This window comes from Vigna umbellata, chromosome 11 (genome assembly GCF_029865625.1).
Source record: "Vigna umbellata cultivar VRB3 chromosome 11, Vumbellata_1.0, whole genome shotgun sequence".
NCBI classification, from domain to species: domain Eukaryota; kingdom Viridiplantae; phylum Streptophyta; class Magnoliopsida; order Fabales; family Fabaceae; genus Vigna; species Vigna umbellata.
In genome coordinates, this window is record NC_142175.1 from 29,078,258 (window position 1) to 29,106,021 (window position 27,764).

Here is a 27,764-nt window from a genome sequence, read left to right on the forward strand (position 1 = left end):
GTGACCCCTGTTCACCTGACTAAGTACCTGTATTGGACTTTCTGTACAAATTCCAATTTTCTCTCGGGTAATCGTTTACAGTGTCCTTGTAATCGATTACAGTGTCAAAGAAGGTGTAAACTTGATTTCCAAGGCATAATTTGAAAGGTCTTTGAGTCTAGATTACAACAAAACAAGAATCAACTCATTTGGAGTTCGGTGGAGAAAGATATGAGCAAAAGAACAAGCAAAGGTGAGAGTTGGCAAAAATATATGAAACGCTAACTTGAAACAATAAACTGTACCAACTCAGATGTCCAAAAATTACAAATTAGTAGTCATTGGAAAGAGTTTTGAGTCTAGTTTCTAATAAAAAAAGAATCACATCATTTGGAGGTCGGTGGGAAAAGTTATCAGTAAAATAGCCAGCAAAGGTCAAAGTTGACAGCATATTATCTCATCCAAGTTGCTCACCTCATAAACATTGTTTCTTTCCTCCATCATGGGATGCCAAAACATCACTTCCCACCACTGAAACACAAGGAACAACCTAAGAAAAGTGCAAAAGTGCCTAAAAGTCACTTCTTTTCCCAATGGTGACCCCTGTTCACCTGACTGAGTACCTGTGTTGGACTTTCTGTACAAATTCCAATTTTCTCTCGGGTAATCGTTTACAGTGTCCTTGTAATCGATTACAGTGTCAAAGAAGGTGTAAACTTGATTTCCAAGGCATAATTTGAAAGGTCTTTGAGTCTAGATTCCAACAAAACAAGAATCAACTCATTTGGAGTTCGGTGGAGAAAGATATGAGCAAAACAACAAGCAAAGGTGAGAGTTGGCAAAAATATATGAAACGCTAACTTGAAACAATAAACTGTACCAACTCAGATGTCCAAAAATTACAAATTAGTAGTCATTGGAAAGAGTTTTGAGTCTAGTTTCTAATAAAAAAAGAATCACATCATTTGGAGGTCGGTGGGAAAAGTTATCAGTAAAATAGCCAGCAAAGGTCAAAGTTGACAGCATGTTATCTCACCCAAGTTGCTCACCTCATAAACATTGTTTCTTTCCTCCATCATGGGGTGCCAAAACATCACTTCCCACCACGGAAACACAAGGAACAGCCTAAGACAAGTGCAAAAGTGCCTAAAAGTCACTTCTTTTCCCAATGGTGACCCCTGTTCACCTGACTGAGTACCTGTGTTGGACTTTCTGTACAAATTCCACTTTTCTCTCGGGTAATCGTTTACAATGTCCTTGTAATCGATTACAGTGTCAAAGAAGGTGTAAACTTGATTTCCAAGGCATAATTTGAAAGGTCTTTGAGTCTAGATTCCAACAAAACAAGAATCAACTCATTTGGAGTTCGGTGGAGAAAGATATGAGCAAAACAACAAGCAAAGGTGAGAGTTGGCAAAAATATATGAAACGCTAACTTGAAACAACAAACTGTACCAACTCAGATGTCCAAAAATTACAAATTAGTAGTCATTGGAAAGAGTTTTGAGTCTAGTTTCTAATAAAAAAAGAATCACATCATTTGGAGGTCGGTGGGAAAAGTTATCAGTAAAATAGCCAGCAAAGGTCAAAGTTGACAGCATGTTATCTCACCCAAGTTGCTCACCTCATAAACATTGTTTCTTTCCTCCATCATGGGGTGCCAAAACATCACTTCCCACCACGGAAACACAAGGAACAGCCTAAGACAAGTGCAAAAGTGCCTAAAAGTCACTTCTTTTCCCAATGGTGACCCCTGTTCACCTGACTGAGTACCTGTGTTGGACTTTCTGTACAAATTCCAATTTTCTCTCGGGTAATCGTTTACAATGTCCTTGTAATCGATTACAGTGTCAAAGAAGGTGTAAACTTGATTTCCAAGGCATAATTTGAAAGGTCTTTGAGTCTAGATTCCAACAAAACAAGAATCAACTCATTTGGAATTCGGTGGAGAAAGATATGAGCAAAAGAACAAGCAAAGGTGAGAGTTGGCAAAAATATATGAAACGCTAACTTGAAACAATAAATTGTACCAACTCAGATGTCCAAAAATTACAAATTAGTAGTCATTGGAAAGAGTTTTGAGTCTAGTTTCTAATAAAAAAAGAATCACATCATTTGGAGGTCGGTGGGAAAAGTTATCAGTAAAATAGCCAGCAAAGGTCAAAGTTGACAGCATGTTACCTCATCCAAGTTGCTCACCTCATAAACATTGTTTCTTTCCTCCATCATGGGGTGCCAAAACATCACTTCCCACCACTGAAACCCAAGGAACAGCCTAAGACAAGTGCAAAAGTGCCTAAAAGTCACTTCTTTTCCCAATGGTGACCCCTGTTCACCTGACTGAGTACCTGTGTTGGACTTTCTGTACAAATTCCAATTTTCTCTCGGGTAATCGTTTACAGTGTCCTTGTAATCGATTACAGTGTCAAAGAAGGTGTAAACTTGATTTCCAAGGCATAATTTGAAAGGTCTTTGAGTCTAGATTCCAACAAAACAAGAATCAACTCATTTGGAGTTCGGTGGAGAAAGATATGAGCAAAAGAACAAGCAAAGGTGAGAGTTGGCAAAAATATATGAAACGCTAACTTGAAACAATAAACTGTACCAACTCAGATGTCCAAAAATTACAAATTAGTAGTCATTGGAAAGATTTTTGAGTCTAGTTTCTAATAAAAAAAGAATCACATCATTTGGAGGTCGGTGGGAAAAGTTATCAGTATAATAGCAAGCAAAGGTCAAAGTTGACAGCATGTTATCTCACCCAAGTTGCTCATCTCATAAACATTGTTTCTTTCCTCCATCACGGGGTGCCAAAACATCACTTCTCACCCTATACTCACACTTAAACAACAAAATCAAGTTAAAACCATGGGATTTATGCCAATCATACTGGTTTTCACAATGGTCGCCCACGTTAACCTAACTAACTACCTCTGTTGGACTTTTTGTACAAAACCTTATTTTCTCTCGGGTAATCGTTTAGGAGGGAGTTGTAAACGATTACCACAGCCTTTCTTCAGCACTCTCAGTCATCCCTTGCACAAGTTGCTCCCCCCACTCATGAGGGGTCACTCCACACTCCTTGGGGGCATAATCACATCACCAACCACCCTCTCCCACCACTGAAACACCAGGACCAGCCTAAGACAAGTGCAAAAGTGCCTAAAAGTCACTTTTTTTGACAATGGTCACCCCTGTGAATCTGACTGACTACCTGTGTTGGACTTTCTGTACAAAACCTTATTTTCTCTCGGGTAATCGTTTACCAGGCACTTGTAAACGATTACCACATCCTTTTTTCAGCACTCTCAGTCATCCCTTGCACAAGTTGCTCCCCCCACTGATGAGGGGTCACTCCACACTCCTTGGGACACAATCACATCACCAACCACCCTCTCCCACCACTGAAACACCAGGACCAGCCTAAGACAAGTGCAAAAGTGCCTAAAAGTCACTTTTTTTGACAATGGTCACCCCTGTGAATCTGACTGACTACCTGTGTTGGACTTTCTGTACAAAACCTTATTTTCTCTCGGGTAATCGTTTACGAGGGAGTTGTAAACGATTACCACAACCTTTCTTCAGCACTCTCAGTCATCCCTTGCACAAGTTGCTCCCCCCACTCATGAGGGGTCATTCAACACTCCTTGGCCTCACAGGACATCACCCCCACTCAAATTATGATTCAAATGAACTGGTTTTCTCATAAGTCACCCATGTTACCCATAATGACCACTCAAACACCAACATCTTACAAACAAGCCTGCAACTTAGCAAACACAAAACTTTACCACATTCTAAAATCCACAAACCCACAACTCATAATAACAATGGTATTCAAAAAATAAAATGAGACCAACTCAAACAAAAACTCAAATTTTATATCATTCAAATAAATCCGATACATTACACTTTGTTTTCTTAATCTATTTACAATGATTACAATGATCATTTACTTTCCATTAATCAACTAAATACACATATCACTCATTTTTTATTCTAAGCACTACGGTTCCGGTGTATGGAGTCCTAAGTGCTCTTCCCTTGTAACGCATTCGGGATCCAACCCTAACATACGTCTTCAAAGGTTGTTCATTTCCGTCGTCGGACAATGGTCACCAGACCTTGCCATTCAGCACGATAACTTGTACGAAAAACACCACCTTTACGAAAATGGAGGGAGACAACACCACGCACACAGAACAATCACATACAAAGCTAAGTCAAGAGGCACGAAACACGTTCAGGAGACGGGACCTTCACGAGACGATAACTTCGTTTCCAATGAAACAGAGAAAGGGGTATTTTCGGATTTTCAGTTAAAAGAAGGGTTACGGACTTCCATTTCGAAGGTTTTTATAAAATATTTTTTTTAAACCAAACCAATGAAAACAGGACACGTGGCGTTGTCAAAAAAGTGTTAAGAAATGGTTGTTGGAATATCGCGGTCCTTTTAAGATACCACTACTATGAGACTCCCTAAAAAAAATAATAATAACTTTTTTGGGTATAGGCCAGGCATGTGGCGAATACTGACGATTCACAGATTGTTTGTCCATGTTATTTGGGTGTTCATGCCGCATGTTGTAGTCAATTGGGTACTGAGTCTAGTCTTTTATTCTGGTTGGATGAACATTAGAAGATATTTTATTATTATAAATATTTTAGATATCTTATATATTAATCTAATACATCATTTTTATTATATTCAAAACAGTTGAATTAAGCTTAGAACTTTGACATGCATTATCCTTTCAATAAAATTCCAGGTAGCCTTCATTTTTTAATATTTTTTTATGAAGATTGTTGAGAATATAAAACAAAACTCTTAACTGTCTTAACTGTTTTACTGTTACAGTTAGATGTGCATTCATTTATTGTTATATACATTGTCTTGTACTTTCATTGTTGGTTAATGAGAAATACACTCACTCGTTTCTCTCCTTCTCTGTCTACTGTAAAACGCTCTGCATAATATTGTTGTCTTGGAATAATAGTGGTATCAGAACTGAAGATTTGGTTCAAGAAGAAAGAAGTGGTGTGATGGCCGGATCAATTCATAGTAATCTCCCGATATTCGATGGCAAGGATTATGATGACTGGTGTGGTAAAGAAGTGGTGTGAGGCTATCCTTGGGTTTCAAGAAGTTGACGATGTGGTAAAGAAAGGACTTCAAGAACCTTTGAAAGGTGATACTAAAGAAGTGAAGAAGCAATACAAAGAAAATAGACGACTTGATTGCAAGGCAAGAATGCTACTGCATCAATGTGTTTCTTCTACGATTTTTCAGAAAGTATCGAAAGCAACCACGACCAAAGAAGTCTGGGATATTCTACAAGATGGGTATGGAAACTCTGGAAAGGTAAAAAAGATTCGTTTGCAATCTCTACAGCGACAGTACGAGCTCCTCTGCATGGGCGAGCAAGAGACGGTGATGGAGTATATTGGAAGAATTCAAGTTGTAGTCAATGCCATGAGAGCATGCAACAAAATCGTGAAGGATAAGAAGATCGTTGAGAAAATACTCCGAACCTTGACACCGCAATACGATCACATTGTGATCGCTATAGAGGAATGCAAGGATCTTGAGGCGATGAAAGTGGAAGAGCTGCAGAACTCACTCGAAGCACATGAACAAAGATTAATTGAAAGGAAGAATGCAGAGAAAATCATGACACAATGAACGAGTCAGGCGTTGCAAACGAGAAGTAATCAAAACTTCAAGAATTGTGGTAGAGGTAGAGGGAGATCACGTGGTGGACGTAGCGGAGGAAGAAATATAAAATTCTCAGATCAAAACGGTGAAGATAATGGTGGTGAACAGAAGGAAGGAAGTAACAGAAGAGGTAGACACTCGAGAGGAAGACGAAGAAAAGGGTTCGACAAAAGAAATATACAGTGCTATACCTGTAACAAGTATGGGCACTATTCTTCAGAGCGCTGGCACAACGAATCCTCCAAGAAGGTCAAGAATGAAGAAGCAGCTAATTTGGCTGAGGACGCTTGCGATTTGGAATGGGATCATGTAGTGTTTATGGGTGTTTCAGATAAACTTGAAGAAAAGGGCATCTGTAGTGTGATAGTGGAAGACAGGTGTTGTTGTAAGGTTGATTTTGAGTTGCAACCAGAAGCAGCGCGTCATGCAGAGACGCGTAAGAAGTGCACCGAACACACGTCGCTTGCAAAGAAGGTGAGCCATGCAGCGAAAGGTACAAAGGTTGAACGCGTTATGCTGTCCAACAATAACAGTGATCACGCTGAGAATGATATGTGCAGGTATTTAGATACTGGGTGCTCTAATCATATGACCAGAAGAAGAGAGTGGCTTGTAGATCCTGATCCAAGAAAGAAGAGCAATGTGAGATTTGCGAATGATAGCACTGTGACGGCAGAAGGAGTTGGTAGAGTGTTGATCACCTGCAAGAACGGAGGAGTAACTTACATGGACGATGTGTTATATGTTCCAACGATGAAGAGTAACCTGTTAAGCCTTGGGCAGCTCCTGGAGAAAGGCTATACCATGTCCATGCATCAGAACCTCATAGATGTTTTTGATAAAAGGCAATGTTTGGTGATCAAGGCTCCACTTGCCAAGAATAGGACACTCAAGGTGAACCTGAATGCGGCTGCAATACAATGTTTGTCTTCGGTGAATGTTGAAGAAGAGAGCTGGATATGGCACTATAGATTCAGACACTTGAATTTCAAAAGTCTGAACTTATTAAGCAGCAAAAAACTAATAAAAGGTGTGCCCCTGATAAATATTCCTAAGAAGATCTGTGAAGGATGCGCTATGGGGAAGCAGACCAGATTGAATTTTAAGAAGGCAGCACCTAAGTGTGTTAAGCAACCACTCGAGGTTGTCCATTCAGATGTCTGTGGTCCTTTCGAAGTAACGAATCTTGGAGGTAATAGATATTTCCTACTCTTCGTTGATGAATGGACTAGGAAGTTATGGATTTATTTGCTAAAAGAAAAGAAAGAAGTCTTCTCATGTTTTGTAAAATTTTGTGCCATGGTGGAGAGGCAATCGACCCTACGAATAAAGATCTTCAGAACTGACGGAGGTGGAGAATTCAACTCTGGGGAGATGAGAAAGTTCTGTGATGAAAAGGGAATCACACACGAAGTTGTAGCTCCTTACACGCCTCAGCACAACGGCTTGGCCGAGAGAAGGAATAGAACTCTGGTTGAAATGACCAGATGTTTGCTTAAAGGGAAAAACTTGCCACACAACCTATGGGGAGAGGCTATCACCACAACAGCTTACCTGTTGAACAGATGCCCAACGAAGGCTTTAGCAGCCTGCACACCAGAAGAGGCGTGGACTGGGATCAAACCGTCAGCAAATAACTTGAAGATCTTTGGCTCAGTATGTTTTAAACACGTTCCAAACGAGAAGAGAAAGAAACTAGGAGATAAAAGCGAAGTTTATATACTGGTAGGCTTCCATTCTACTGGCGCATACAGACTATATAGCCCAAAGAAGAATGAGATAGTAATCAGCAGAGATGTTTTGATAGAAGAATCAACAATGTTTAATTGGATGGAAACAGAGACAAGTCCAATCTATAGAGATATTATGTCCAGTTGGCTTGAGGAGAAGAGATCTGATGAAGTCGAAGAGGTAGCAGCTGATATGGAAGTAAACAATAGGAGATCTCAAAGAACTAGATTTCCTTCAACGAGGCTTGCAGATCACGAGGTGTTCATGGATAATGAGATAGAAAAATCAGGTGACCTTGTTCATTCCGCAATCTTGGTTGATGCTGAAACACTTACATGGAAGCAAGCTATCAACATGAAAGAATGGAAAGAAGCAATGATAGAGGAATTGAGAGCTATAGAGAAGAACAAAACGTTGGAAATGATGGAACTTCCTCGACACAAACAAGCAATTGAGGTGAAGTGGGTGTTCGAAAAAAAGTATAAACCAGATGGTAGCATAGCTAAGTTGAAAGCTAGATTGGTTGCTAAGGGCTTTCTGCAAAAGCCTGGAGTTGATTTCACTAAGGTGTTTGCGCCAGTTGCAAGGTTGGAGACAGTGAGACTTGTTGATGCTGTTGCGAATCTAAAAGGTTGGGAAACATGCCAAATGGACGTGAAATCAGCTTTCCTTAATGGACCTTTACAAGAAGAAGTATACGTGAAGCAGCCACCTGGATTTGAGAAGAAAGGTGAGGAGTGGAAAGTGTATAAACTAAACAAAGCTTTGTATGGGCTGAGACAGGCACCTCGAGCTTGGAACAGTCACATAAACTCTTGGCTCATTGAATTTGGATTTTAGAAGTGCACAGTTGAGTTTGAGATCTATGTGAAACAGGTTGAACAACAAGGTGTTCTATTGGTTTGTTTGTATGTAGACGACCTGCTTGTAACAGGAAGTATAGCAGAAGCTATCGAAGGATTTAAAACAAGAATGAAAGAAGATTTTGAAATGACCGACCTTGGTAGTTTGGGTTACTTCCTTGGACTAGAATTTCTGCGAACTACTGATGGAATGCTTGTGCATCAAAGAAGATATATTAGTGAAGTCTTGAAGAGATTTGGCATGGAAGGCTGCAACAGCGCGAACGTACCAGTGTTGGCTAATACCAAGTTGTCTATCCAAGATGATGACAAAAAGGCTGATGCTACCTTGTTTAAACAGATTGTAGGATCACTCAGGTATGTGTGCAATAGCAGACCAGATATTAGTTATGGTGTTGGGCTGGTAAGTAGATTCATGAGTGATCCCAGACAATCTCATCTCTCCACTGCGAAACATATATTGCGCTATCTAAAAGGAACAATTGATTTTGGCCTCTACTTTCCCAAGAAGACTAACGAAATGATTGGGGTGTTAAAAGCTTGGAGTGATTCGGATTGGTGTGGAGATCAAATGGATAGAAAGAGCACATTCGGCTATGTAGTTAAGTATATGGGAGCGTCGTTTTCCTGTTGTTCAAAGAAGCAGAGTGTTGTAGCACTCTCATCATGCGAAGCTGAGTATATTGCTTCAGCCGAGACTGCATGCCAGTGTGCTTGGCTAGAGACAATTCTGGATGAGTTGAAGATTGAATGCTGTAAGCCAATCCAGCTATTGATAGACAACAGATCAGCTATAAACCTATCTAAAAATCCCATCTCACATGGTAGAAGCAAACATATACAGACCAAATTTCATTATCTGAGAGAACAAGTTGGCAAAAGAAGACTGGAACTAGTGTACTGTCCTACAGAAGATCAAATAGCAGACATCTTCACCAAAGCTCTAAGGCAAAGCAGATTTGAGAAGTTAAGAGATTGTCTTGGAGTTAAATCTATAAGGAGTTTAGTTTTAGAGAGGTGTGTTGATAATATAAAACAAAACTCCTAACTGTCTTAACTGTTTTACTGTTACAGCTAGATGTGCATTCATTTGTTGTTATATACATTGTCTTGTACTTTCATTGTTGGTTAATGAGAAATACACTACACTCGTTTCTCTTCCTCTTTGTCTACTGTAAAACTCTCTGCATAATATTGCTGTCTTGGAACAATAAAGATTTGCTTAAAGATCTTCTTTATTGGATAAGAAAACAACAATGTCATTGACTGCATATTGAACATCTGACCTGACAGACATACCATCATGTTTTTGAACAGCAACAAAAACACTTTCTGTACTGATCACATAGGCTTACTCAGATACGTTTCAAATGAATGCACACTGCTTTTAAGAAGCACCAACTAGATTGGCTACAAATAAGAAACTTCATCTCAGTTCAAAAAAAACATGGTAATACAAGAAAAAGGAACTATGGTAACACTCACCATCAGCCCTTCACATATATTACATGTACTTAAAGTGATAATACTTCCAAACTAACGTGATAATACACACATAAAAACCATTAAAACTACGTTGTCTTGATGACGTTGTCTCCATATAGATGAAAGAATCTTTACTACTGTTATCAGAAGATTGATGGCTTCCGGTTCTTCTGATTCACAATGAGAAAATCGTCCGAGCCTACAAAATACATCACGTGCAGCACGGTATATCAATAGTATGTTAAAGTGAAAATCAGTTCAAATGAAGCATCTGCCTCGTTCGTCAAGAAAGTAATCTTCATTTTTCTAATGAATCTGTTTGATTTTCTCACCTCTACATGGAATACTGCATTGTTTGAAACCTTCCTCTGTGATGATTAGAAGAAAGAAAATATGCTCTTCTTTTTCTTCTTCTTTTTCTCTTGGTTTGTTTCATGGACGGAAGATGGCATACCTACACCTTCCTTGATATCCACGTCTGATAATTCAGAATCAAACCCTTTTGATGAATGGTATTCATCTAAGTTAAGATATCTATTAAACACTGTTGAAATATTCATAATATTATCACCCTGCAATCATTTCAGAAGGAAATAAACAGATGAATTCAAAATGTTCAAAATAAAGAAATCAAATCTAAAGTAATAGGACAGTTCAGAAACAAATGGAGATGCTCATTGTATCATTGGAAAATTTTGGACAATATATCTTTACCTGTTCGTAGACGAGCTCAGCATCCGTATCATTACTCTGATGGTATACCTTTCTCAATGACTCCGATGGGGTGAAAGTATTGTAGAAGGTATTTATATTTTGTTCATTGTTAACATAATCGTCATGAACAAAAATATTATTCAGGAATTCCTCTTCCTGGGTAGTTTCATATGAAATATGCTCAATGTTAGATTCATTTCTAAAATAGGCATCGTGATATGAGGAGTTTGGAAAAGACGTTTCGTCTTGCTGTAAGGTCGTTCCCATTCCAGAAAAAGTACTTCTCTGAAAATACACACAAGTATCAATTGTCAGCATTTTCACATGACAGAGTGCTAATATGTTCGTGAAGAATGTTTCAGCTTACCGAATGAATGCCTCCTGCTATTGACTGATTCTCATAGCCAGGAACCATGATTCTACTGCTCTCCCCTTCATCACCTCCAACTTCAGTTGTTCCCCCAGGTTTCTTCATCAAGCGACACAAAGCGAAAGTCCTCTGCAAAATAGATCATAATCAGAAGTTATTCCATACAATTCGAAGAAATGAAAAGCCAAAACGAATCAAGAAATGCTAAAATGACGTGATCATTGGAACTTCTTATAAATGGTAAAACTTAAAATATCCACTGATATACGTCAAAGGCTATAGAACAATGAAGAAAAATCAAGAAAGACTATTTCCAATCAGTGTTAAAATTCTCCAAAACGCATACCAACCTGGCTTTCGTGAAAGGTAACAGCATGGTATTCGTGAATAACCCAGTTGGACTTCTCAGCACGTGAAACGCGGCCTTTGTAGTAAACGAGAGTCTTTTTTGTGGCAATGAGAATGTTGGAGTCGGAGCTCCAAATCTCACGATCTTTTCCAGTGGGTTTCCAGAAGCCACACTTGGTTGTCCTGTTAATCCTTTTACTGTTTGAATACTTGAAACCAACAGGACTGAAGAAAAACCATTCTCGAAAATCGAATTGCACGTCTGATTCCCCGAATAACACTGTTTCAAACAAGAGAAAAAGTAAACATCAGTGAATAAATCATAAGAGAAAGATAAAGAACAAGTGATGGTTGCATGAAGATGCATGAAGTGTTAGAGGTTTAGATTATTACTTGGTACGTCCCAAGGTTCCACTTCACAGAGGTCGATGTCGGGGATGACGTGGACTTGTGGATCATCACCCAGCAACCTGTGTCTGAGGTAATAGTCGACAAGTTCTTCTTCTGTGGGTCTGAAACCAAAACCTATAACATCCATTGTAGTTGTAACAAAGATAGGAAGATGAGAAGCAAAGGTGGTGAAGCAGCTATTAACAAAGCTCAGTGTTTGTTTTGTGTTGTGTTGTGCTGTGGCAATGAATTTATAATGCAAAAAAGTCATTGACTGACTTTACTCCTTAGCTGACAAGTTACAAAAAGGAAAAGCATAGGAACTTATGTTGTGCTGTTAAGTGATGTGACGAATATATAATATGTAACAAATGAAAACGGAACATTCTAGAGGTTATATATAATAATAATAATCAACAATATCCTAATAATCCCAAACAAAAATTATGTTTGGATATCATGACCAGGAAACATTTAAATTTTCACCTCACTGTAATACTTTACTTGCTTTAAGAACAATTTATTTTGCATTATGATTTTCCACATAAATATATATATATATATATATATATATATATATATATATATATATATAATTTTTCTTTGCATAATTATATGGTAAATAATGAAGAAGTTAAGAACAAGAAACTTCTGCCCACATGTCACTTTCTAATAAATATATTTTTTAAACTAATATGAAAGTAGATTTATGCACGAAATTTCCATTAAACAATTTTAAAAGAAAAAAAATAGACGTTAAAATTAACTTATATTACAATTAAAATTGTAATATTTAAACTAATGTTAACTCTATGATTTGTGGTTTATTATTTTATTGTTGATATTTCTTTATTCAATGACCAATCATTTCAATTCCTTGCTCTTCCAACAACAAAAAATAGACAGAAAATTGTTTAATTAAATATGGCCACTTTTGCTTTTCTTTTGGTGGTTTATTGTTATGGTCCCCTTTACTGAGAACTTGGTCACAAAGTTTGATAACCTTTTCAAGATTTGAGTAGAGTCATGCAAACTTACTAACATTTTGGTATCTGTTTGAAACTTGTTTTCAAAGGTTTTTCGTTGCTCCTACCATATCAGCTGTCTTTTTCTATTTACTTGTGACTTTTGAGTCAATTTTTCTTTCTGGTTGGTCCCACCAATCCAAGTAATTGTATTTGTCCTTAATGTTGTGATTTGTTATGGTCTCTCAAACTTCTGTACAAAAAAAAACAAGGAAACTCATTCTGTCAAAATATGATTTCATAATAGCCACCATAAGATCCAAGTTTCTTTTATGTCCTTAGGCTCATTTATAAATGGTAGTTTCTTATATGGCTTACCCTTCTAATTCATCTCAGAGTAGATAACATTTGTGTGTGATGCCCCTTAGATTTGCATGTTATTAAGAGGATATATATTAACCTGAATATATATAGATTTCTATACTGGTTATTAAGCATTTCTTTCATTATAGCCCAAATCTTATTAAATTTTTCATAGTAGATGTGTGATGCCCCTTATATTTGTATGTTAAGAGGAAATATATTAACGTGAATATATAGATTTCTATATATAATGGTTATTAAGCATTTCTTTTATTGCAGCCCAAATCTTCATAAATATAAGAAAAAGTGCAAAGGATAAAAACAGCAAGAAAATGTCATCGTTCAAAAGAATAACCTATGGGTAAGTCTATATGAGTCAGAAGGATAAAACTAGTAAAAAAACGTTATCGTTCAGGAATAACCTATGGGTAAGTTTATATGAGATTGTGTTAGACTAAGTCAAATAAGTCGTTTAAATTGGGTTTAGATTTCATTTAAGTCAAGTCAAGGTTGATAGAATTTAAGTCAAGTATTAAATATATTTTATGTTATGCTTGAAAATTGAGTCTAGTTACTCAGAATCGAAAGTTGAATTAAGTCATTTCAGATCAAAATTTGATTTGAGTCGGTTCGAATGAAGGTTAAACTAAATCAATCAGATCTCAGTCAAAGAGAGTCAAGTTGGTGGGTCAATCAATCCAAGTCAAAGGTTAAACAGAGTTTGCTTAGGTCGAAAAACTAATCAAGTTCATACAAATTAAAAGTCAAAATAAATTAATCTATGTTAAAGAACGACTCAAGTCACCCTAGATCAAAGGTGAGTCAAGTTGGTATGGTCCAAAGTTAAATCAAGATGGTTTAAACAAAAGTCAAACAAAATTGATCAAACTAAAAATTTAAGTTGAGTTTAACTAAATTAAAAAATGTGTCAATTATAACCTATGATTGTAACATGAAACTAAAAAAAATGTTCATCCCACTATTTTATTAATTAATTATTATTATTATTATTTTATTTATCAAACATAATAGACTTAATGTTTTTTTTCCTACAAAACAATCTCAATTAAGATCAGTCCAAAATCAAACAAAATAAATATAAATATTTTTAAAAATGAACTCAATCAACATAATTATTTAATAAGTTAATTCATCGAGATATAAAAAAAGACCAAAATCTTTAAATTTTATATCAAAACTCATTCATTCTTAAATCAAAATCACATAAAATATACTCTATCCCAGAAAAGTCACAATAATTTAATATATTTTATTAGACACAACATTTAATACATTTTAGGAACAACAATTTAATACATAGATTAGACCCAAGAATAATTCATATTAACAACAATAATAAATCCAATAAAATTCACGTTAACAGTAAAACGCAACAACGGAAAATAAGATAATAAATAACCAATAATGTTTTTTCCAACAAAACAATCTCAAAATAAATGCTTTTTCTCGTATGCTTTTCGATACAAAATTCTTCTTCAAAAAAAAAAATACAAATATTTTTTTCAAATAGTAAATTTTAGGTTTAATTGCTTCCTTTGTCCCCAGTTTGGTTGAATTGTGTCAAATTCATCCTCATTTTTAAAAAAGTTTCATTGTCGTCCTCACGTGGTGTAAAAGTGTCAATTGAATCCAAACATAGAAAAAATTTGTGTCAATGTAGTCATCTTCGTTAAATACACACTAACGGTGTTAAGTGACTGATTATTTGGCATTAGAGAATTAAAACGTGGCAAATAAGTGACAGACGTGTAGTGGCTAAATATTCAAGGATTATAACTAACCAGAGCCAGACGAAAAAAGCAAACCAATGAGAAAAAATAAATAAACAGGGCTAAACCCAGAAGAAGATCATCATCGTACCCAGAAAAACCCTCACTTAGCAATCACCAACCACTTACCCCCAAGAGAAAAAAAAACGATTTTTCATGAAAAAAGAAAAAGAGAGGAGGAAAGGTAACAGCCAATGACAGGCCACCAACCTTTCGCAGCAGTGATCACCTTAAATTCAAATAAAAAAATTAAAATTTAACATAGGAAGGAAGATGACAGTTAAAAACAAAACCCAGAAAAAAGGGTGATAGGAGAAAACCCACAGGGTGTTGGCGTGCTGGATGTCAGCTTCAAGGACTTTCAAGGAGTCCTTGAAAGACTTACGCATGGAAGCTACGTACATCGCAGCGATCACACCACAAAAAAACAACAAAAAAGGAAAAGTCTGTGAAATGGAAGAAGAGACGAAGAGAGAGATTGGTTTGGTGAATGAAACCCTTTTGGGCTATATGTCTGGCTCTAGTTTCTGGTAGAGTCACAGAGACAGTGAAGAGAAAGTAGAAGAGAGGGAAGAGAGAGAAAGAGGTGCTTCGTGTTGCTTCTATGCTGTTCTTGAAAGCCAAGACGGTGGGATTGTCAGGACACGTGTTCGCATCAGCACCGTCGCCCTTCCATTATTCATTGACACGTCATTACCACTTAACACCGTTAGTGTGTATTTAACGGAGATGACTACATTGACACAAATTTTTTCTATGTTTGGATTCAATTGACACTTTTACACCACGTGAGAACGACAATGAAACTTTTTAAAAAATGAGGATGAATTTGACACAATTCAACCAAACTGGGGACAAAGCAATTAAACATAAATTTTATTCTTTTCATATGCCGTATATGCTCCCCAAGTAATTTATTTATAGGATCGGTACAATTATTATCAATGATAATAAGAATAAATCCAAAATCAAACAAAATAAATATAATTATTTAAAAAAAAATCATTTAACACAAAATTGTCAATCAACATAATTATTCAATAAGATAATTAATTTATCGACATACAAAAGAAATTTAAAATTTTATATTAAAACTCATTCATAATCTTTGTGTGATTAAGGATCTTTAACACGTTTTTGTTCTCAGATTTATCATGTAGTGCTGTCAAAATGGGTTAGAACATTTGGGTATATCCGGCCTACCATGGTTTTGGACCGAGTAGGGTTTGAAAAAAATGAAATTTTTTCATATGAGCCAATTTTCAACTTGACTCACTTAGAATCCGGATTGAACCCGTGGTGAGCGGATTCGCTCACCAACCCACCTAGTTTAATATAATTATTTATTATTTTGTGTTTCAATATTATTAGTTAACATTTTTTATTGTATTGTAAATGAGAATAAAGAAAAAGATGTTTGAAGAGACCAAAATATTATAAATTTATCCATTAAATACTCTAATCTTATAAATGGAACAATGACACAAAAATTTTTAATATTATAACCTTATTTATTCACTTTTTAGGTTTGCTTTTGAATTACATTTGAGTTGTAGGTTATTTTCTTTTTATTTTGAATTGTCTTTGGAGTTTAATATCATTTTAGAGTAAAAATTTTTAAATTTGAATTAAAAAAAATTATAATTTTTTTTGGATTTAAGAAAAATTATAATTAAGTGAATTAGTGAGCCAATCCGTTTAATCCACCAACCCGTAGTAGGCCAGGTTGAGTTTGAATTTTTTTCAACTTACTAATAAATAAGCTGGATTGGATTGGCTCACTCAGTGACCAACCCATAGTGGGTCAGGCCGGATTGGGCTGGATGACCCATTTTGATAGCACTATAATGTAGTTCTCAAATCAAAATCACATAACATATACTCTTTCCCACAAAAATTATGAAATTATGACTCTTTTAAAAATCTTTTTCTTACAATAGTTTAATGTATATGAAACACAACAATTTAATATATTTTATTAGACAAAAGCTTTAATACATTTTAAGCACAACGATTTAATACATATATTAACCTCAAGAATAATTCATATGCACAACAATATGGAATCCAATAAAATTCACATTAACAACAATAATAGTAAAACTCAACCAACTAAAATATAAATATAATGAATAAAAAATAATGGTTTTATAATACAAAACAAATACACCATAAACTATCAAATATATAATATATAATATAATTATTATTTCCTTTAAATTAACAAGATCGTCTAAAACATTCTATTTTAAACCTTATCTAAATCCTCTAGCCAAATAATGTTTATTATAAAGATAGTCTAGAATAATTTGCTAAACGATATATAACTAAACATTATCCTAAACAGTGTAAAGAACAAATTATCCTAAATGATATAAAGAATAAACTATCTTAAACACTATAGAGAACAAACTCTCCTAAATGCTATGATTTGATATATGAATAATACTTTTTTGTCTGTTGTGTAGTCTTTCTTTATCTGTGTATATCCTATCAAGGACAAAGTTCTTTATTCAAAGTTCTATGCTGATTTAGAAAGACGTTAAGACATACAAAGACATTATAAGATTGTTTCTTTGTAGCTTTCTATCCGACCTATACGTATAATTGAAACACAAGAAAATGGTTTGAATAGTGTTTTAAAACTTTTTCAAAACTAATGTTTAATGTTACTTTACAGTGGTTAGAAGGTTTGCACTAGTAATTTAAACACTTAGGTTTAGAGAGTGTTTGGAAGGAAAACTTGTCTAAACAAAAGGTAATAAAACACACTTTGATTTTACACTGGTTTACTCAAACTAAGCTACGTCCAGTTCTCCCTTAACATTCTAATAAGAGGTTTCACTAAAAACGAGTTTAATCACTCTTGATTTACAACACTAACCCACTGGTTAGACGAGTTTAACCACTCTTGGTATCAACATTAGATAAACTATTTAGAACGTTTAACTCCATTGAGTTAAACTTTACAAGTGTTTGAATTCACTTCTAAATATAAAAACAATAATGTGTTTTTGAGATATTACAAAACAGAAGGTTACTCTTATATAGAAGATATATGAACAATACAATGAACTTCTAAAAATTTCTAAAAGATCTTTACACAGATGAGTCTTAAAAAGAATAGCTTGGAGAAAGCAAAGAGCGTATGATATTCTTGATAGCAAAAATTCTTCATCTTCTTTTCAGCAGTTCTTCTAGGTGTGTAGTGATAGAGTTAGAAGTTATGTTGCATCCTGATAGAGCAAATGTGTTGTGTACGGATGAGACAAACAAAAAGCATGTATGAAACATTCTTTAAATACCCTTCATGTCTCTAAATGTTCTTATGATTCTGCGCATACTTTTGAATAAAGGTGACAATCTGCACAAAAAAAGATGACACAACACAATAGAGAAAAGAGTAATGGATTGTGCATGCATTTTAAAGCATTAGACGACCTAAGCATTTAGGCAATGATACAATTACCATTGTTTGATGCTAAGTCTATTATGAGTAACTTATCAAGGCGTTTAGGATATTTAGCCTTTAGCGAAATTTTTTGTATCCTAGACGGTCTAACTTTTTTATCACACGCTTTTGCGATTAGACATTCTGTTAGGAACTCTATAGCATATAACACTTAACATGCATATGTTAAACGCTCTTATATTATTAGACAATGTAGTAGTTAGATGTTCTTATATTGTTTAGGCATTTTTAAGGAGTAACGTTTAACACTTCTAGTAGATGTTCTGGATGATTAAATACTTATTTTGTGTTAGAAGTTTTGCTAAACTTCAAAAAAATGTTTGCTTAGACGATCTTGTCTTAAAAACAACAACACAGTTTTCTCTGCATAAGCATTGTAGCATTTGACAATGTACAAAAGGCTACAATAACTCTATCAAAATTCGATGCTCTAGATTAACATATCTTTTTCCAATTCGCCTATAAATTGAAGATTGCATGAAAAAGACAATAACAACAATTGCACATATTCTTATGTTGTCAAAATTCTCTGCCTTTGATAGTGCGTCGTCTAGCATTGAAAATATTTCTTTGTAACAAGTTTTTTAGATTTATATTGTTTCAATCATATCCTCTCTACTTGTTTTAAAAACACATATTTGTTTTTGGATAATCAAGAGTCATTCTAAACACTCAATTTAATTAACTCAAGGAGAGTTAAACGGTTCTTAGCTAATTGCGCTATTGTAAAATCAAGAGTGGTGAAACTCGTCTTAACTTGTTAAAGTTGGTGGAATTCTATGAGAGTTTAAAGGAAAACTGGACATAACTCAAGTTGAGTGAGTCAGTATAAAAAGAGTTTCATCTTTACCTTCTTTTTCCTATGTTCCTAAACGGTTTCAAAAATCCTTAAGCGTTCAATACTGTCTGTAGATCGTCTAATCCCTCTAAACAAGTCTAGTACTATTTCCGAAAAGTTTTCAAACTCCTATTCACCCTTCCTTTGTAGAGTTTACATTTTATTTCATAATTCATTTCTTCTTAATTCAAAATACAACATAATTAATTTACCACATAAAAAAATTGCACATAAAAGTTAAAAGATATAATAATTACTGCATATTCCACTATAATATTTCTCTCCAACTAATATTTTCTCAAGACTACACCATTCACACTTTTTCATGATAATTTCATTCAAAATATATTAGATGATTTACCTAAAGAAAATTGATCCTCATTTAAAATCAAATCCTGAAAAACTACACACATATAATTTAATGTATCAGAATCATAATATATTCACTCCATTTAAAAATTTTCTATCCAAATAGTTGTATAGATATTATTCTTAATTAACTATAAAATTCAATTACCATATATTTATTTTTATCAAAATATCATTTTCTCTACTAATTCATCCAACATTATTATAATTTATTATTTTAATACTTTGTATCATATTTTTAATTAGATACCACAAAAACCACAATTCAAAAAATTCCTCATATATTAACTAAATATTTTATTATATTCGGTATATGTTACTATACTGTCAAAACAAAATTATTTTCAACTCAAGAATTACGGTGATGTTTTGTTAGTAGATTTGTTATTTCAAAATTAAAATACAAATGGATTATCTTAAAATAGAATTAAACACCAAACCTACAAAGATTTGAGAGAACAGGATCAATTTTTGAAGTTATTTAAGCTTAGTTACTGAATTTCTTAAACTGTCAAGTAGCACCAAAGAAATTGAGTTGAGAATCCAAGAGTTTCACCACAGAAATGAATACGCTCTAAAAACATGAATTCAATGGATAAATAGAATAGTAAAAGATTCAAATTTCTGCTAAAGATAATACTAGACTTATGATCCAGAATAAACCATCCTTGCTTCAAAAAACAAAGATCAACTGAGCAATATAAAAATGAAGTGGTTGTCTAGCCAATCCTTTGTTCAACTGATATGGGAAAATAACTGCATTAGCCATGCATTCCCAAAGCTAATAAAATATATTATTAAATACTAAAATCAAAGAAAATAAACTGATTCAGTAATACACTTGATATCCTAGAGACAAAAGTTCACTGCAAAAAAGTACTCTGTCCAGAAACTACAAATAACCATACAAACATCCTAGTACACAATCTAGTATCTTAAATACACACGATTTCATCGTTTATAATACTTTCTAATACATTTCCTATTATACATACTTTTGTATTATAATGCATAATTGTCATTATGCAATTTCTAGTAAATTGACTATTTCAGAGCAAGTTATTTTTAATAACATATACTCTTATCCACTAATCCAATAATGGTACGAAGTTCTTAGTTCGCACCATATGAAGTTGTTCGGTCTTAGATGATACTGATCTTCCCATGACCTTTAAGTGCAAGGAAAACTAGATATTTCATTCTAATTGATCTCTTCAGGATTATATACTGTAGAGTCACATGAGGATGCATCCACTCCCCAAAAATAGTCTTGAAATATACTTACTTGTTTCTGACTTGCTTCTTGGTTGGAAAATAAAAGATCTGTATCACCATCTACAACATCATATGATGTTTTAAACCTTTTTGATGAATGGTATTCATCTGAATTAAGATATTCAGTACACATAGTTGAACTATCTTCAATACTATCGTCCTGCAATGATTTCAAAAGAAAATATAAACAGATGAATACGTTGATAAAAGTGCTCAAAAGAATATAACAATATCACAAACTCAAGAAAAAGTGTAGTTCTCAATAATAGCCCGTCAATGACTCATGAATCACAAGAACGCATCAAAGCCAACTCAAAAAAGACATTTTACGTGAGTATCTCTTAAAAATCTACTTGAGAAAATCCCGATACATTGTGAAAATTCTAACCAAATTCAAATCATAATAATGCACTCTGAAATTTTAACTTATTAAATCAAAATGAAAGTTCAGAAATGAAAGGAGGTACACTCAGTATTATTTGGACTTTGCAAAATAAATATTTACCAGTTTAAGGACGACTTCTGGATTTATGCAAGTGCTTTCACAATATGTCCTTTTCAATGATTTTGGGAACTCAAAAGGAGTCTGCGATGGGGTATGTGTATTTTGAAATGGAATTTTCCTACTTTCAAAAGGAATCTTCCTAGATGCTAAAGGACTTGAAACTCCAAATGGAGTCTGCATAGATCCTAAAGGAATATGCGAAGTTTCAGATGGAGGATACATCATTTGAGGTGGAGTATAAGTAGCTCTTAAAGAAGTCCGAATAGCTCCTAAAGGAGTTTCCAAACACTTCGAAGTTTCAAATTGTGTAGTTTCAAAAGGAGTTAACATAGATCCTAAAGATGTTTGCATAGTTTCAAATGAAGTATACATAGCTCCCAAAGGAGTCTCCATAGTATCAAAAGGAGTCCCCATAGTTTCAAAAGGAGTATTTGTAGTTTCAAATGAAGGTTGTGTAGTTTCGAAAGAAGTTAACATAGATCCTAAAGAAGTCTGTGTAGTTTCAAATGAAGTATACATAGCTCCTAAAGGAGTCTGCATAGCTCCCAAAGGAGACTGCAAAGTTCCTGAAAGAGTCTTCGTAGTATCAAAAGGAGTCTCCATAATTTCAAAAGGGGTCTTTACAGTTTCAAGTGAAGGTTGTGTAGTTTCTAAAGGAGTTAACATAGATCCTAAAGAAGGCTGAGTAATTTCAAATGAAGTATACATAGCTCCTAAAGGAGTCCGCATAGCTCCTAAAGGAGATTGCATAGTTCCTAAAAGAGTCTCCAGTGTATCAAAAGGAGTCTCCATAGTATCAAAAGGAGTCTTTGTAGTTTCAAATGAAGGTTGTGTAGTTTCAAATGAAGGTTGTGTAGGTTCAAAAGGAGTTAACATAGGTCCAGCTTCAAATGGATTTTGGGTAGATCCTAAAGAAGTATGCATAGGTTCAAATGGAGTCTGTGCATATGGGATATGCCTATTGTTGATTTCCTTTCTAAAATAGGCATCGTTAGATGGGTTTGGGAAAGATGCTTCATCCTGCTCAATATCAATTAGAGACTGTTCTGTTGGGGAGATGTTTATTTCTGCCTGATATGTTAACTGACAGATTGTTTCCATTCTGCTAAAAGTATCTCCCTGAAAAAAAATGTAAATATATATATGAAATGACAGAAAGAAGCATAAATTTTCGGCATGTTCGCATGTCACAGTGTATATATGTTCATGAAAGATGCTTCAGCTTACAGATGGAACTCCTTCTGCTATTGCCTGATGTTCATTGTCAGAAACCACATTTCTACTGGATTCCTCTTCATCAGAGATCAGTGCAGTAGTTCCTCCTTCGGTCGTTTTGCCATGTTTCTTTTTCAAGCGGCATAACACAAAAGCATTCTGAAAAAATTGGAGTATGGTAAGCATTCATTTGGCACAATTCACAAAAGTAAAAGGCCAAGACAAATGAGGCAAACGTATGCAGAAGAAATTGACAGTCTTCGATGAGAATTAATGATGAATTTTGAAAAGATCAATTAAACACATTCTATAAGTCACATGAGAGGTTCTCCTTAAGCTTTGTCGAGAAACTAATTACTACAAACAGTCAAGATTAAAGCACAAAGTCACACGGGATATCTTGTTTCGACTAGTTTTGTACAGAGATTATTGCAGGCTTCAAATACTCATCTTGGTTCGACTAGTTTACATTCCTTTCACACACTGTAATTTAGTACAGAGATTATTTCCAAAGTTTCTTAAAAAATGAAATACAAACCTGGCTTTGGATTGAGTTAAGAGCATGATATTCGTGAATAACCCAGTTGGATTTGACAGCTTTGGAAGCACGACCAATATAGAAAACAAGAGTCTTCTTAGTCCCAATGACAGTGTTGGTGTCCTCTGTTCTAACATCACGGGGTTCTCCCGTGGGTTTCCAGAACCCACTCTTGGTTGTCCTTTTAAACCTTTCACTATTTGAGTACTTCAACTTAACAGGACTGAAGAAAAACCATTCTGAGTTTTCGAATGGTATTACTGATTTTGCTAACATCTCTATTTAAAACAATAAAAATTGAAGTAAAGATCAGAACAAGAAAAAGGACGATGTTGATTTCATGAAGATGCATGGAGAGTTTGGCTTTCGATTATTACCTGGTACTTCCCAAGGTTCCACAGCGCAAAGATCTATGTCAGTCATGACATGGACAAGTTCTTCATCTAGCAACTTGGGTTTGAGGTGAGAGTGGACAAGTTCTTCATCGGTGGGACGAAAACCGTATCCTACAATCTCCATTGGTTTTTGTAAACACATGTCTTCAGTGTTGAATGAAGAAAGAAGGTTGGATGATGAAACAGGGTGCTGAATGAAGAAAGCTACTTAGTGTTTTCAGTGTTTGTGTTTGTGTTTATAATTGCACATTCATTGACTTGACATGACTCCTTAGTTAAGAAGTTGTCGTTGGAAAGTACATTATAATAATACAAAACTCTTTTTTCAAGATTCGGAATATGAGGTAAACTTTCAAACTTTATAAAAAGTTCGTAAAATTATTCTATAAAAATAATCAACATATGTATTTTAACTTAGATCACGCACTTATAGTTCAAATATATTGCATCTAAGTGATCTTATTGGCAGGTTATTTTATAAGAAAATTCAACATATAAAGGCTAAATATATGAAATGTTATCGTGATTCTAAAATCAAAATTGTTAAGTAACGGATAGATACAGTAAATATGAAGTGACTGTATTGTACTAATACCGCGTGAAAATGAGAATCTTTTTCCTAACTCAGCACTTTCTAATGAATGGACAAAAATATATTTAACAAATTTTCTCATTCGATAGGGATATAATCTGTTATGAGTCTCTGTGAGAAGAATCAATGCCTTTCAAAGTTATTTGAGCCTTGGTTCCAAGTTTCTTCCGTGGCCCACCATTTCAATGTTCTTTCAAAACTATTGGTTAGTGAATTTTGGAGGTTAGTTATACTCATCCCCACCAATCAAGAACATGACTCCAAAGAAGGATATAATTTTTAAGATTTTAGTAATGTGCTAACTTCCAAGAACAGACAGTGAACTCCAACTAATTATCACCTCAATTTTTCTTTTCACATCCACGTTTTTTCAGTATCCGCGTGAGTGACTTTTCATATGAAGGTTCCAGAAAGTTAGCATTGCTGAAAGTGGTAATATGAATTTATGAAACTGAGACTTGCTTCCCAAGTTTACCTTTTGATCCCTTCATTCATCGAATCTTTTTAATCAACTCTCTTGGTTGCCCCCACCATGTACTTATGGTGTTTGTACAGTGTTGCTTTCTTATGCTCCTCACTAGTTTTTGCACCCTTAAAAATTAGTAACTCATTCTGTCAAAAGCATAAACATTTTTATGAGCACATGATTACAGATTATGTTAAGATACCACTACTCTGAGACTCCCTAAAAAAAAAAATAATAACTTTTTTGGGTATAGGCCAGGCATGTGGTGAATCTCCAACGCCACGTACTGACGATTCACAGATTGTTTGTCCATGTTATTTGGGTGTTCATGCCGCATGTTGTAGTCAATTGGGTACTGACTGAGTCTAGTCTTTTATTCTGGTTGGATGAACATTAGAAGATATTTTATTATTATAAATATTTTAGATATCTTATATATTAATCTAATACATAATTTTTATTATATTCAAAACCGTTGAATTAAGCTTGGAACTTTTACATGCATTATCTTTTCCATAAAATTCCAGGTAGCCTTCATTTTTTAATATTTTTTTTATGAAGATTGTTGAGAATATAAAACAAAACTCTTAACTGTCTTAACTGTTTTACTGTTACAGTTAGATGTGCATTCATTTGTTGTTATATACATTGTCTTGTATTTTCATTGTTGGTTAATGAGAAATACACTCACTCGTTTCTCTCCTTCTCTGTCTACTGTAAAACTCTCTGCATAATATTGTTGTCTTGGAACAATAGTGGTATCAAAACTGAAGATTCGGTTCAAGAAGAAAGAAGTGGTGTGATGGCCAGATTAATTCATAGTAATCTCCCGATATTCGATGGCAAGGATTATGATGACTGGTGCGGTAAAGAAGTGGTGTGAGGCTATCCTTGGGTTTCAAGAAGTTGACGATGTGGTAAAGAAAGGACTTCAAAGAACCTTTGAAAGGTGATACTAAAGAAGTGAAAAAGCAGTACAAAGAAAATAGACGACTTGATTGCAAGGCAAGAATGCTACTGCATCAATGTGTTTCTTCTACGATTTTTCAGAAAGTATCGAAAGCCACCACGCCCAAAGAAGTCTGGGATATTCTACAAGATGGGTATGGAAACTCTGGAAAGGTGAAGAAGATTCGTTTGCAATCTCTATCGCGACAGTACGAGCTCCTCTGCATGGGCGAGCAAGAGATGGTGATAGAGTATATTGGAAGAATTCAAGTTGTAGTCAATGCCATGAGAGCATGCGACAAAATCGTGAAGGATAAGAAGATCGTTGAGAAAATACTCTGAACCTTGACACCGTAATACAATCACATTGTGGTCGCTATAGAGGAATGCAAGGATCTTGAGGCGATGAAAGTGGAAAAGCTGCATAACTCACTCTAAGCACATGAACAAAGATTAATTGAAAGGAAGAATGCAGAGAAAATTGTGACACAAGGAACGAGTCAGGCGTTGCAAGCGAGAAGTAATCAAAACTTCAAGAATCGTGGTAGAAGTAGAGGGAGATCACGTGGTGGACGTAGCGGAGGAAGAAATATAAAATTCTTAGATCAAAACGGTGAAGATAATGGTGGTGAATAGAAGGAAGGAAGTAACAGAGGAGGTAGACACTCGAGAGGAATTGGAAGAAAAGGGTTCGACAAAAGAAATATACACATGTTATACCTGTAACAAGTATGGGCACTATTCTTCAGAGTGCTGGCACAACGAATCCTCCAAGAAGGTCAAGAATGAAGAAGCAGCTAATTTGGCTCAGGACGCTTGCGATTCGGAATGGGATCATGTAGTGTTGATGGGTGTTTCAGATAAAATTGAAGAAAAGGGCATCTGCAGTGTGATAGTGGAAGGCAGGTGTTGATGTAAGGTTGATTCTGAGTTGCAACCAGAAGCAGCACGTCATGCAGAGACGCGTAAGAAGTGCACCGAACACGCGTCGCTTGCAAAGAAGGTGATTCATGCATCGAAGGGTATAAAGGTTGAACACGTTATGTTGTCCATCAATAACAGTGATCACACTGAGAATGATATGTGCTGGTATTTAGATACTAGGTGCTCTAATCATATGACCGAAAGAAGAGGGTGGCTTGTAGATCTTGATCCAAGAAAGAAGAGCAATGTGAGATTTGCGGATGATAGCACTGTGACGGCAGAAGGAGTTGGTAGAGTGCTGATCACCTGCAAGAACGAGGAGTAACTTACATGGACGATGTGTTATATGTTCCAACGATGAAGAGTAACTTGTTAAGCCTTGGGCAGCTCCTGGAGAAAGGCTATACCATGTCTATGCATCAAAACCTCATAGATGTTTTTGATAAAAGGCAACGTTTGGTGATCAAGGCTCCACTTGCCAAGAATAGGACATTCAAGGTGAACCTGAATGCGGCTGCAATACAATGTTTGTCTTTGGTGAATGTTGAAGAAGAGAGCTGGATATGGTACTATAGATTCGGACACTTGAATTTCAAAAGTCTGAACTTATTAAGCAGTAAAAAACTGATAAAAGGTGTGCCCCTGATAAATATTCCTAAGAAGATCTGTGAAGGATGCGCTATGGGGAAGCAGACCAGATTGAATTTTAAGAAGGCAGCACCTAAGTGTGTTAAGCAACCACTCGACGTTGTCCATTCAGATGTCTGTGGTCCTTTCGAAGTAACGACTCTTGGAGGTAATAGATATTTCCTACTCTTCGTTGATGAATGAACTAGGAAGTTATGGATTTATTTGCTAAAAGAAAAGAAAGAAGTCTTCTCATGTTTTGTAAAATTTTGTGCCATGGTGGAGAGGCAATCGGCCTTGCGAATAAAGATCTTCAGAACTGACGGAGGAGGAGAATTCAACTATGGGGAGATGAGCATGTTCTGTGATGAAAAGGGAATCACACACGAAGTTGTAGCTCCTTACACGCCTCAGCACAACGGCTTGGCCGAGAGAAGGAATAGAACTCTGGTTGAAATGACCAGATGTTTGCTTAAAGGGAAAAACTTACCACACAACCTATGGGAAGAGGCTATCACCACAACAGCTTACCTATTGAACAGATGCCCAACAAAGGCTTTAGCAGACTGCACACCAGAAGAGGCGTGGACTGGGATCAAACCGTCAGCAAATAACTTGAAGATATTTGGCTCGGTATGTTTTAAACACGTTCCAAACGAGAAGAGAAAGAAACTAGGAGACAAAAGCGAATTCTATATACTGGTAGGCTTCCATTCTACTGGCGCATACAGACTATATAGCCCAAAGAAGAATGAGATAGTAATCAGCATAGATGTTTTGATAGACAAATCAACAATGTTTAATTGGATGGAAACAGAGACAAGCCCAATCTGTAGAGATATTGTGTCCAGTTGGCTTGAGGAGAAGAGATCTGATGAAGTCGAAG

The 27,764-nt window shown here is 35.2% G+C and overlaps 2 protein-coding genes across 2 annotated transcripts; both read right to left on the minus strand.

Moving 5' to 3' along the window:
• Positions 1-9,506: 9,506 nt before the first annotated feature.
• On the minus strand, positions 9,507-11,814 carry LOC148191444 (uncharacterized). The gene is made up of 6 exons (XM_088102365.1): positions 11,600-11,814; positions 11,209-11,486; positions 10,856-10,987; positions 10,489-10,773; positions 10,107-10,346; positions 9,507-9,973 (listed from the first exon to the last, which is right to left on the minus strand). The coding sequence occupies exons 1-5, from the start codon at positions 11,742-11,744 to the stop codon at positions 10,152-10,154; spliced, it is 1,035 nt and encodes a 344-aa protein (XP_087958491.1). The 5' UTR covers positions 11,745-11,814; the 3' UTR covers positions 9,507-9,973; positions 10,107-10,151.
• Positions 11,815-20,123: 8,309 nt separating this feature from the next.
• LOC148191445 (uncharacterized) lies at positions 20,124-23,565 on the minus strand. Its single transcript, XM_088102192.1, has 5 exons — positions 23,304-23,565; positions 22,927-23,204; positions 22,401-22,547; positions 21,174-22,292; positions 20,124-20,828 (listed from the first exon to the last, which is right to left on the minus strand). Exons 1-5 carry the CDS (start codon positions 23,461-23,463, stop codon positions 20,595-20,597), a joined length of 1,938 nt encoding a protein of 645 aa, XP_087958318.1. The 5' UTR covers positions 23,464-23,565; the 3' UTR covers positions 20,124-20,594.
• Positions 23,566-27,764: the final 4,199 nt, after the last annotated feature.